General features: G+C 37.1%; 1 protein-coding gene across 7 annotated transcripts in view; it reads left to right on the forward strand.

The window, feature by feature from the left end:
* The window catches only part of LOC104612326 (RNA-binding (RRM/RBD/RNP motifs) family protein), a 34,260-nt gene extending 22,327 nt beyond the window's left edge, over nucleotides 1-11,933 (forward strand). For 4 of the 7 annotated variants that reach the window (XM_010279711.3, XM_019200257.2, XM_019200256.2 and 1 more), the window contains exons 6-12: nucleotides 3,892-3,933; nucleotides 4,032-4,121; nucleotides 9,538-9,645; nucleotides 9,804-9,899; nucleotides 9,996-10,075; nucleotides 10,169-10,886; nucleotides 11,557-11,870. In XM_010279711.3, coding sequence (XP_010278013.2) covers nucleotides 3,892-3,933; nucleotides 4,032-4,121; nucleotides 9,538-9,645; nucleotides 9,804-9,899; nucleotides 9,996-10,075; nucleotides 10,169-10,886; nucleotides 11,557-11,673 — 1,251 coding nt within the window. In that variant the 3' untranslated portion in view covers nucleotides 11,674-11,870. Of the gene's footprint in view, nucleotides 1-3,891; nucleotides 3,934-4,031; nucleotides 4,122-9,537; nucleotides 9,646-9,803; nucleotides 9,900-9,995; nucleotides 10,076-10,168; nucleotides 11,247-11,556 lie in introns of all 7 variants that reach the window. The other 3 variants (XR_016082536.1, XR_016082537.1, XM_088898139.1) reach the window with 2 other exon arrangements.
* Nucleotides 11,934-12,394: the final 461 nt, after the last annotated feature.

Genomic DNA, 12,394 nt, shown 5'->3' on the forward strand with positions numbered 1-12,394 from the left:
CATTATGATATTTTCATAGTTTCTTCTGGTTTGGAATAAAATTTTGAATGAAGCTTCATGACCATAATATTTTTGTACAAGTATTCAACAACGAGCCTCTATAACTTTATAAAATAGACTAACTGTGATAAATTGGTTAGCCTGTTATAGTCAGCATATTGCTTCTTGGAGGCGTCAACTTACTATCTATTATGAAGAGAACTGTTTAAACAGAGGAAGCTGTGTTAAATGAACTTTCTTATGTTCTTATCTTACGTTGATGCTACTATTTATTTATGCATTTTGTATGTGAGTTTTGCAGTGACACATTTAGTGCTTTTCCCTTAAAGATTTTGAAGTTAATGTTAAGTTTATGGGAAAATCTATGCTTCTTGAAAGACATGATACCAGAAGAGCTTTGATTTTTAATAAATACCACCTGATTGGTTACCATTAATATGATACCAGTTGATTGGTTGGAAGTGTTTTTGGTGTCATAGTTGGACCCTAAGTTTATTATACCTAGATAGTAGCGAGTTACTTTTCATGTTGATGGTCAATGGGGAAACCCATTCAGGACAGTGAAGATTTCTGTACAATTGGGAATTTCTCAAACACATAGATACCATTTAAATGAAGCTAAATAATTGTATTTGCAATCCTCTATGCATTAACGGCCATTATTTGGTGCAATGGTTAAATCTTAGGTTGGCATGTATGAGAATGCAGGTTCGAGTCTCGGGGTGGCCACTTTGTGCAAAAAATGCCAAAGGTTAGGACCATATCCAGTTTACCTGTCCCAAAACCCCAGATAACTAAGACCAGCATTGGATAATGACCTTTTTTACGCATTAATTGAGATCCTATGCTTGTTGGCTAAAAAAAAGTGATCCTATGCTTCCATCTTGCCAGGACACAATTCTGATCCTATACATTTTGTCTATGAATCCTATGTTTCCTATCATTGAGTTACATCAATTTGTCTTCTGGATCACCCACCAAATAATATCTTCCACCTTTGGAGGCATGTGAAAGCTCAATTCATCCAAGAGAGGTGGCTTGTGCAGAACAGTTTTGAAAGGGTTTGGAAGAAAAGCAGATATGGAGCTCAAAACCATAGCTGTGTATTGGGATTTGTAGGAGATGCAAACCCATTTCAATGAATAAGAAAACTGTTACAATTAATCAAGGAAGGATGCTGGATAAAATGAACAGGGAAAGGGGAGCTTCAACATCTATGATGTTTCTTATAGAATTTGAAATTCTGTGAGTGCTAGTGTTCCACATCCTGAGAATGGGGAAGTTGAAAAGCATGGGTAGGTGAAATTTCCAAAATTTGATACCATATACATCGCCCATATTGAGTTAGTGGAAGGAACATTGTGGAGATGGGAATAGTGGAGAAACCCTACCCTACTTATTAATCTCCCGCTCCTTTATTTGACATATCTGGGAGTTTTTCTGTGATATTTTCAGCTGTAGTTGGATCCCTCCTCATGAGGTGGCAGACATATTCAGGCCTAACTTCCCAAGGCAACCAAAGAAAGAGGAAGATCGGTGTGGAAAGTTACTAAGGCTGCAACTATTTGGGTGATTTGGGAGGAGATGAACAACAGAATCTTTAATGGCAAAAATAGATCTGTGGAGGAGGTAATAGAGATCATAAAAGTGAAGGTAGCTTTCTGGATTAAAACTTTGGACCCCCAAGGATGCCTATAGGGAAGTAGAAAGGACTGCAAAAGATTTGGGTGCTGAATTCAAATGGGTCAGGAATGCAAATGAGTTAGATGAAATTGTTCTGGGAATCTCGTAACATAGTGTTGTTTTTGGGTCTGATATCATGGTTAGCAAAACAAAGTTGTGCTGTTTTTTCACATATTATTAATATAATCAAAGCTTTACTGATAAAAAAAAAAACATTGTGAAGATGGGAATCCCTGCATTAGGGGATCTTGGAATTAGGCCTAGCAGCTACCTTTGGATTCAAACTGTTTAATAACCTGCATGTTTACTACAACTCACTAATGGTCCAAGACTATATTCAGAGGGGGTTTTAGAGCCATCTTTTAAGATTCTAAGATTGCTGATGCCTAGACTTGGCACCACCTTTTAGATTTTCCATGCTCTGAAGTTATTCTTTTTCCTCCATCTTATATTAATAGTGGCCATAAATTTGTACTTTTCTCCAAAAATCAACACTTCATCCTTTATTTGTTAGAGAGGGGAAACATTTGTCTCACCTCATAAAGATTACACATCCCCTACGTATCAAATACCTAACCTGTTGTATCACTTTTATACATTCCCATACATTTTTTTATATCATTTTAAGGGCTACTCAACGGGGGTAGCCCATCCCCCAACCCAGGTGCAGGTGGGATTCGATCCCTAGTCTCCGCTACAACCAACAGGAGACCTTACCAACCAACTGGTTACGTATTTATATATGTGCATACGTAATTTTAAACAGTAACTTCATTCATAAATTAATTTAGAAGTACATCTGTCAAACAGAAAAAAAGATGTCGACCCCTCCAGGACAACAACAATTACAACATAGCCCAAAAGAGATCTTCTCTAGTAGCCCCTTGTTTGGCTAAGGCGTCAACCAGTCCATTTGCTGTCCTTCTAACCCATCCTAAAGATACACCAATCCATTTGTCTACAGCATCCATCCTATAACCGGCTTGGAATCCCCCTCCACTTCAATCTGTTGGAGTCCCATCTCTGTAGACAATCTCAACCCTTGGAGGTGTCAGTTCATCTCTTAGAGAATCTCCCACCTGTATTGGTCTGGAATAGAGGGCGAACATTCTTCGTTCCTCATCTCTTAATACTCTCACTTATGCCTGATGGACCTGGGTTATCAAAAGAACTTCCATCAAAGTTCAGCTTAACCTTTTGTTATGTTGATGGGGCCTGGTGTTCCTGAATCTCAGACCTTGAGCTCGAGTGCTCGACAAACATGCCACTGCACTCTAGCCTCGGAGAATATTATCCACTGAAAACTCCTTAAACAGGTCAAGAGTTTTCAATGAATGTTTTACCTTTATGGATATGCTGTCAATTACTTCCTCAGACTTTTCCAGCCCTTGAAAAATTCTATTATTTCTTTCTTCCTAAACCTTCAAAAGTATTGCTACTCTTGTGGCTCTCCACATTGTCCTTTCTCTCTTCGTCAGCTGTCTAAAGAAGCTTGTATCAAAGAGGCCTGCCACATCAGGGGAAGGGTTCCACCTACAACCAGAGAGAGAAGAAAACCGTTCTGAAATACAAGAGAAATGGACAGAAAGGATGGCATCACCCATCTGCAGCTTCCTTCACTGCATTAGATTGAGTGTACACGTCTTCATGCAATCAGAGGCTTTAGCATAGGACATCTTTTGCTGACTCATTGTGCACTGGATTTTGCTGCAGTGTACCTTCTACATGAATTTTGACTACATTTAATTTCTTTATTTCTCTATCTCTTATAAAGTAGGTGGAAGTCAATATTGGTAGATATTTGTTTTCTCTGAACTGAAATGGATAGCAACCCAACTTACAAATTAGATATGATATAATCATGCCAAAAATCCAATCAAGATGAAATTTCGCATCCTTTCTTCTTTTCCCTGTTGTGGAAGCTTTATCAATGATTCTCTCAATGCTATCTTCTTGAGATTTGAAACCATATACAATTTGCAGACATTATTCATTCCTGATTTGAATAATTTACATAGGCCCAGGCCCATACAAATTTTATCAAATCCTCAACCTGAGCCTGCACAAGTTGCACCCTTACTGTTAATATGAGTTGTAATTCTTGCTTCACAATACTACCATGCTACTTCTTGTGGCTTATTCCAAGATTATCTATTTCAATTTTTTTGTTGTTTTAAATGTTGTCTGTGCCTTGTCTTTATTTTGCAGATATTCATTGGTGGAATTTCAAGGGATCTCTCATCTGATATGGTAAGTTGGTTATGAGATTTGTGTTACATTTGAGATAAAAATTGCCACCATTCTTCTTGTAGACTGATTCTCCTATGCTTTTTATATTTTTTTTACAGCTTATGGAGATCGCTGGTGCCTTTGGACATCTGAAGGCATTCTGCATTCATGTTAATGAAGATTTGAAGGAACAAATTGCTTTTCTGGAGGTATTGGATGCCAAAACTATATTTCGGGTTCTTTGTTCTTGCAGAAGATCTTTATTTTGCATTTCGGCACAATGACTTGGTTATCATTGAATTCTGATAATTGACTATTATTGATCCAAATTGATGGTGGCCCAATAATCTAATAATCTGGTGGCTGAAATCATTCATTAAGCAATTTTCATGATATTTTGGAGTTTTGTGCATTACCAATGGACTTCATAATGCCTTAAAATGCTTTGTCTTCTGTCATGCATGCTTTCACATGAGGTTGGCTCGTCGATATAGGGCCTTGAGAAGTAATTAATGTTGTAAAATTGAACCAAACAGTATTTTTGTTGCAATAGGTTCTATCAAAATGGTTCATGTTAATCCTAATGATGCAGTGGTTTCATTTTGGCTTAACTAGTATGACCCTTTATGGAAACCTCGAAGGAAAAATGTAGCAACAGTGGTTTCATTTTGAGATGGATTGTCAGGGTAAAAACAAGCTATAGCAGGGAATTGGATGGTTCCCCAAGAGATCTAGTTATGAGTCATACCAAATGTGTATTAATGTGGTTGAGACATTTACTTAAGGAGATTGGATTCCCAATCTTCATTGTGACGACCAAGCAACCATATGTTGCATCTATTCCTGTGTTTCATGAGAGAAAGAAGAAACACATTGAGATGGATTGTCACTTTGTTCTTGAGAAGGTTAAGTGTGGTTCTGAGGATCAACTTGCTGCCCTATTTACCAAAGCATTTAGTGGACCAAGGGTGGATTTCACTACTTCCAAGTTGGGTTATAAAATATATAGCTAGCTTGAGGGGGAGTGCTGAGAGTATAGGCTGGGTTTCCTTGCTATCCTTTTATCCTTCATCTTTTGGTAGTGTTTAAATAGGTTTAAGTGATATATATATATATAAAGAGGGCTGGCTGATTTTCTCTCTGGAAGTTTCTTCTCTTCCCTTTAACATGGCTGCAGTTTTCTTCCCTCTCTCTTTTCAGTTTCTCTTCTGCTTGTAATACATGTAAATAGACTAATGTGCAAATCTGGATTCCATGTCAAATAAAAAACACATAAACCAACATAATGTCTTAATGTGATTGTTCATTACTACATTTTATAAAAAAACATTGATAGTTCAATATCTATAAAATGCCACAATCCATTTAGGCAATTACATAGAAGATACATAAATCCATGAGGGCTTTAAGAAGATCAAAAGTCACAATTCATGGTTCCATGATAACCATAGATTAAGTATATCACAACAGAGGAAGAACAAGATCAGAACCCTTATTTTTGGAATAAGGGTAGCTAAGTAGCTTCTCTCCAAAGATGCATTTCTATGGATCAGAGCCCACACATCACATCCACTTACACAACCTTCCAAATTTTCTAATAAAATAGACTAGTGAACCCATCGGGGCTTGGGGGTTTTATCCCCATCCGGAGACTTCACCACTTCCCACATGGCCACACCTCCACACTTAGGTTGTTTAAGTTCCATTTTCTTTTCTTTTCTTTTCTTTTCTTTTTTCCGGGGTGGGGGTGGGGGGGTCAAGCTCCAATTTCTGAATTCTGATCTTCTGTTAGTTGCTTGAATTGGACACCCATCGAGAGAGGCCTGCATATTATGAAACGTTAGCTTAACCTCCCATCTTTCCATTGGAATATGTTATAAACCTGTCCTGCTTTACTATATTGGGCATCTGCTAAGGGGAGGTCAACTAGCTTGAAAGCCTGAACAAATTCCCTAAATTGCCTCATAGATTTTGTAATCTACTCATCTCCAGACTTCTCATTAGTGAACCTGGTGGTATTGAAGTCACCACCAATCATCCAAGAAATTTGCAAACTGCCCCTGGCTGCCAAGAGGTCCTCCCACAGTCTTCCTCTATTTGTCGCAGGGGGCCCATACACATTAGTGGTTGGGCACCTAACTCCTGAGATTACGATTTCCACAGGGAGAAATTCTCCAACTCTGTGAATGAAAAAATTACCTTTAACAGGGTTCCACAAAATTAGCAAACCATCCGCGCTCCCTATGGGGTATATCTGAATTCAATTTGATAAGAAACATGCAATTCGAATCTGACAAATATCCACAGAATCTTATCTGAATTCAATTTGTTTATATTGTTGGATATCCAATTCTAATTCGATTTGATTTCAGACTGTAACATGAAGAAGAAGTGGGATCTCAAACAGAAATGAGAAAAAATCTTGGGCCATTGGGTAGCATGCAGGAACAGGGATTTCCAATCCTCTATTGTTGTGTTAAACCTAAGTTGATGACCAAACACCATCACCATGAACAGGACAACCTGAATCCAAAATGACAAAACCATAAAGAAAGAAATAAAAGAAAACAACAATGCCTGAGATTCTGAGAGCTAGAGCCAATTTGAAGAGTTTGCAGCCTTAGATTAAAGGCTAGAAGAGACAATAACAAAAGGGATCTCAAGTTGCACTACTAATGATGATGCAACAGATTATACTGGTCAGTGGTAGCGTAGAAGGTGATTTGCCAGTAATGAACTATGGAAGCAACATGGCAGCAAGGGAGATCACTTTGTAGAGGAGAGAAACACTAAAATAGGCAAGTTTGGGTGATTTAACAACTAGACACAATGAGTTGTGCTTAGCAACTGACTGATCGAGGGTTCAAGTAATAAGTTTACTGGTTTAGGCCTTTAAGTTGCAACTGGTTTAGAGTTTATGGGATAAAGAAGATTGATGGAAATGGAAGAGAGAGGGACTAATACATTGAGGAGACAAAATATCTATTTCAAGAAAAAGAGAGTTGTATTTTATTTATCGATTAGACAAGATAGACAATTTTAGGTCCACTCTTCATAGAAAATTACACTGTTTTTTTATGTACTAATATCAATATTTGGGACATAAATGTCCATACACATTTAAACAAAATAAATGTCAATGTATAATATTTAATAGTACAACAGTATATATCTTTAATTGTATATTATATTTAATATGATATATAATCAAATCGAATCATGCTATAAATTCGGTCCAATTATTAAATGGATCAAGTTTTCCGATCCGATCGGATTCATTTAGTTACACATGGATATCCAATTTTGAGTTAATTGAGTTTAGTTCAAATTTGAATTGGATCTTAAATCAAGCTATTCATTCATCATTCAAGTTTTTCTTGTGAAAAGCTTGACTCATCATTCCTCCTTCCTCTTCTTCCTCTTCCCCTTCCTCCTCCTTCCTCCTTCCTCCTCATCCCCCTCCTCTTAAGGAGGCTTACGCCTCCTTGTGTTCGGGAGGCTTAACGCCTCTTACGTTCTGAACTACGCCTCACGCCTCTAGGTGTGGAACACCTCGCGTCACACGTCCGCGTTTTAAAACATTGGATCACACCATCAAGTTTGAGTAGGTTTTACGATCCATACTAGATCTGACCAACTGCAATTGGTGTTACATCCATGAGCTCCTCTTCCACATCAATAGAAGAAGCATTACCTCCCTTTCTTTCAGCCACTGTTTGGCGTGGCAAACCCAGTCGAAGCCTCTTCACCTTGTGGTGGAATCTCCATTGCCATGATTGAATTCAACCCTTTAGCCCTATTACTAGAGTAATTTGCCTCCGGAACCATCAGTAAGATAAAAGACTGCCAAAAAGACTATTTTTGCTACTAAGTAAAATACTTAAACAGTTATGCATGCATGTTTGCATAATCCCATTTTGATAAACCAAGTACATTCCTACAGCATATTTTACCTTGGTGCCTACGGGATTGGGGGAGTTTTTAGAGACAGCATTGGGGCTGTCATAGCATTATATTCAGGACCTATTGGGTTTGGAGATTCCACAAGAGCAGAGCATGGTTTAAAATGTCCCTAAATTCCTTAATTTTTCCACGACATGTTTCCATTTCCATGGGTTTGAATCTTAAGGTTTATAGGACAACTTTGGAATGTATTCTTTTATCTATAACCTTAGTTTCTTAGCTTTGTTTAATGATTTGGAGCAAGATAATAATGTAAAAAGGTGTGCCTATGCTTCTTTTATCATATCATAAGACATCACTATATTTTTGCATATTTTACAATTTTCCACCATGTCTATAATTTTTACACTATTTCCATATGACATTTCTGACGTTTCTGACATGTTTCTTATAATTGGACGATTGATGTTTCTAATAGTTTTATGTGGAATTTGGATGTCTAAGAGACTGAATATGAGAAACCTAGTGTGGAAGGTGATTCTAAGACAATAGTGGGTTGGCTAATATATGATGGTCAAGGAACTTGAGAAACACACTTCGGGAGAAATCAAGCATGTAGCAAGGGAGATGGTTATCTCAATCAGATGGATACCTATATCAGCAAATTGCATTACTGATTCACTTGCAAAACAGGGTGCAAGTACAAATGTATTGGGTGATGACAAGTGAAAATCATTTGTAAAAGGTGTAAGCAGAAATTGGGGGGGGGGGTAGGCTAGAACTAGCCATAAAGAGAAAGTAATATGTATACAAGTCATTGTAAATAGTGCATATGCTACCATTAATAAAATAATAGTTACCAATCAAAAGAAAAAACCAGCAAATCCCTAATCAAAACACAAAAATGATACCCATCTAATATATATGCTAACAATAAAATGGGTGACAGTAAATGGTATCCCACATACGAAAGGCATGAAATGTGTGAAGGGCTTAGTCCTGTTTTAGAATTGCTATTAAACATGAAAATATTTACAATAATGCCACTACAGAAGACAGTATTAATGACAATTAAAAAGTTATGTTTTATATTTGTTTTTAAACATTCAACTATTTACAATTATGCCATTATATAAAACAAAAATTGATGATGACAATTAAAGCCATCACTCTTAGGCCTATCCACGACCCAATTTGTTTAGTTTTTTTTTTTTATTTTAAGTAAATATTTTTCCCTAAAAAAGATTTTAATTAAAAAAATTAGGGATTCTGCTACCTTATTCTATTTCATTCCTGTAAGCAAATCTTTATGGTTCCGTGGGCCACCTGCTAGTATTTATAATTATAAAAGTTATGTGTAGTGTTACTTTTGAATTTTACATATGTACTTTTTGACTAATAACTAGGAGTTTTCTCCTTCCACAAAGAATAGGATGTGGCAAATCAATCCCCGGTATTAGCACAGATGTATATTGAAGGTCTGATGGTATTGGAAATTAAATTACTGCAGTAATATAAATTTCATTGGTTTACCCAGTATCTTTGATCTTTGTTGTATTGTTTTCTCTCATAGACACTCATATATCTATAATTATCTATGGAATAAAAGTTACAGGATAGTTTTGTTCATCACAATGGGTTTTATTTTGATGAGTTTTACTAAACCATAATAGAGAAAGTGGAGAAAAATATGATTTGGTGACTCATATTTTCCTGTTTCAGTATGTAGACAAGTCAATCACCCTTAAGGCATGTGCTGGACTGAATGGAATGAAGTTGGGTGGACAGATCCTTACTGTAGTTCAGGCTGTGCCTGATGCATCTTCGGAGGTAACCAATGCCTTGTGTTCTTGTCCTTTTTTTTCAGATAAACTAGAGAGACTATGTTTCTGGAATATGTCCATGGAGTAGATAAATGTTCTTTTTGTTTTAGTGTTTCTGTTTTATTACTGTTGTCATCATTTATGGTTACCTAGTACAACTTATAGCAGGAAAATACTGAGAATCCACCATCCTATGAGATTCCTGATCATGCAAAGCCACTGCTTGACAAACCCACACAAGTCCTGAAGCTCAAAAATGTGGTATGCTACTACGCTATTTATGGTTGATGTTATTTTTATCTTTTATTTCTTCCTGGTTTATCTGAAAAAAAAAATGTATGGAACAATTGGATTTAGTTCAATCAAGAAGAGCTTGCATCTCTTTCTGGACCTGAACTCGAAGAAACTTTGGAAGATATACGGTTGGAGTGTGCCAGGTCCATGATGAAATCCTATCTTTATGTGTATTTGTTTATCATTCTTTAAATGAGTTTTGGTGATTTTATTGAAACCCACTTGCAATTGTGCAGGTTTGGGACTGTCAAGTCTGTTAATATTGTCAAGGATAGAAGCAATTATGCCTTTGCTCTTGGAACATCTGAGGTTACTAGTCAGAATGATTCAAGGGACCTGCTATACCCAGAAGATGATGACCACATCAAGGAGATACCAAGGATGGGAGATTCCCTTCACCTAAGCTCTGAAGACAATAGCAAACCAGAGCACCCAAATGATGCCAAAGAATTTTCAGGTGGTGGTGGAACTGCAGAAGAGAACAGCACTAGTGTTGATATGCCAGTGCAGGATCTTGCAAAGGATGGATCAAGTGAACCAGGCCATCCTGATAAGAGAGCAGGCCTTGTAGAATTAATCTGTCATCTCAATGCAGATGGGGCTCTCCAAGAACCAGCTGTACAGCTGGATGCAACTGAAGGTCAATTGGTCCATAATAAAGAGGACATTGATGTTCTTTGGGCCAAGGAGTCTGGCATGGGAACCAATTTGATGGTTGAAGAGTTCAGAGCAGAGGAAACTAATGACAAGAAGGATGTTTCCATTGAATTGGATGCTACTGCTACTCAAATTGAATCAGGTGTCACAGACAAAGGTGATAAAAAGCAGGAGGCTAGTGATCTTAGCTACATTTTTGAACCTGGATGCATTCTTGTGGAGTATGCAAGAACAGAAGCTTCTTGCATGGCAGCACATTGTCTCCATAGGCGGCCTTTTGGGAATCGGAATGTAGAGGTAGGTTATGTAGCTCATGATCTCTATCTGGCAATGTTTCCAAAATGAGCACATCCACAATAGGTGCTACTTCGTGACATCACTGACATGAGGTTTGATTGGTCCACCTTGTTCCCGGAGAGTTCCCTCTTTTTGTTGGGTGTCTTGTTACGTGTTCTTAACAAAAAGTGAAAGCTTGTCAGTTGGCCTGACTTCTCTTTGGGAGTGTGGTCTGATCTCAGATAACCGGTTGCTGACTGGGTTCTAGAGCTGATCTTGTGGAAAATATTAGCTGAGAGCTCGAGGTCCTTTTAGCTGTTGTGATATAATCAATATTCACGACGTTGAATGCATCGCCACTTTCTTTGTATCCTTATAATGGTAATACAAGGAGGGTTTAACTTTATTAGTTGTTTTATTGCATTGCCCCTTACTCCAGTCTAATGTATTCTTTTCAACAGAGGGATTAACTTTGTATCAAACCAGATCAACTCTCCCGAGAAGCTTGAAGCCTAGAACCCAATTTACCTGTTGTTTCTCTTTGTTTATTTGATAACTTGATATATCCTATATACAGAAATCTTATAAGTAATATTTGTTACGTCTCATGGACTCTTAATCCTTCAACTGCTTAACTTGTTTCTATACTCATCTATGTTATGATTGTACTTTATTGGCAATGTGGATGTAGATAATTTCTCGGGTTCCCATGATCGATCACAACGTACGAGTTCACCGGGAGCAGCGTATGAACTCACAGGCAGCATTTTCACTGTTTTGTTTTCCCATTATTTCATCGGCATTGTAGCCAACGTTTTCACACTACCTCCCCTGTGAATTAAGCGGACAAGTTGATTCAGAAAACGAATCAATAAAAGCACTGAAATCAAAAGCGAAGAACCCCTTGTGAGTTGTGACGTTTGGTGATTGCCACTTTTATCTGCAATGATTTAGTTTGGTCAATGCAAATTTTATGAGAATATATTTTATTTTACCTGTCTATTATATATGATTTGAGTTATCAATGCAACATTTGATATCATTGATATTTCCAAAACAAACCTTAAATTTGGTGTTTCTACTATAAATGTCAACAACCAATCAAATGTTTATAATTTACAATTTCTGAAAAATTTGCATTAACTTAAACAGTTATTAGTAGAAGTAGCAATGGTACCAAACACAATCATGATTTATAAGGCGAGAAAATGATCGAGCAATGTTATTATTTATTAAGATGCCTTGGTACTTCAATATGTACCATCTCACGACTATTCCTTGATTGGTCATCCGGCTCATTGGTGATTTTTTTTTTCACTGAGGACCACGGTAGATGTTAATTAACCCTAAGTTAATTGTCAAAATTCCTGAGTTGTCAAAAATTCTAGTCATTATCTATGATGACATCTTGTTGTAGCTGCAGCAGAACTGTATATGAGAAGGAAGCTAGTATATATATATATATATATTTTTTTTTTTCTGGCGAGAAGAAAGCTAATTGGGTAATATTAATTGAGAGTTTGTTAGAC

The sequence above is a fragment of the Nelumbo nucifera genome, chromosome 2 (assembly GCF_055504915.1).
Source record: "Nelumbo nucifera cultivar China Antique chromosome 2, China Antique-T2T, whole genome shotgun sequence".
In the NCBI taxonomy this organism is placed as follows: Eukaryota; Viridiplantae; Streptophyta; class Magnoliopsida; order Proteales; family Nelumbonaceae; genus Nelumbo; species Nelumbo nucifera.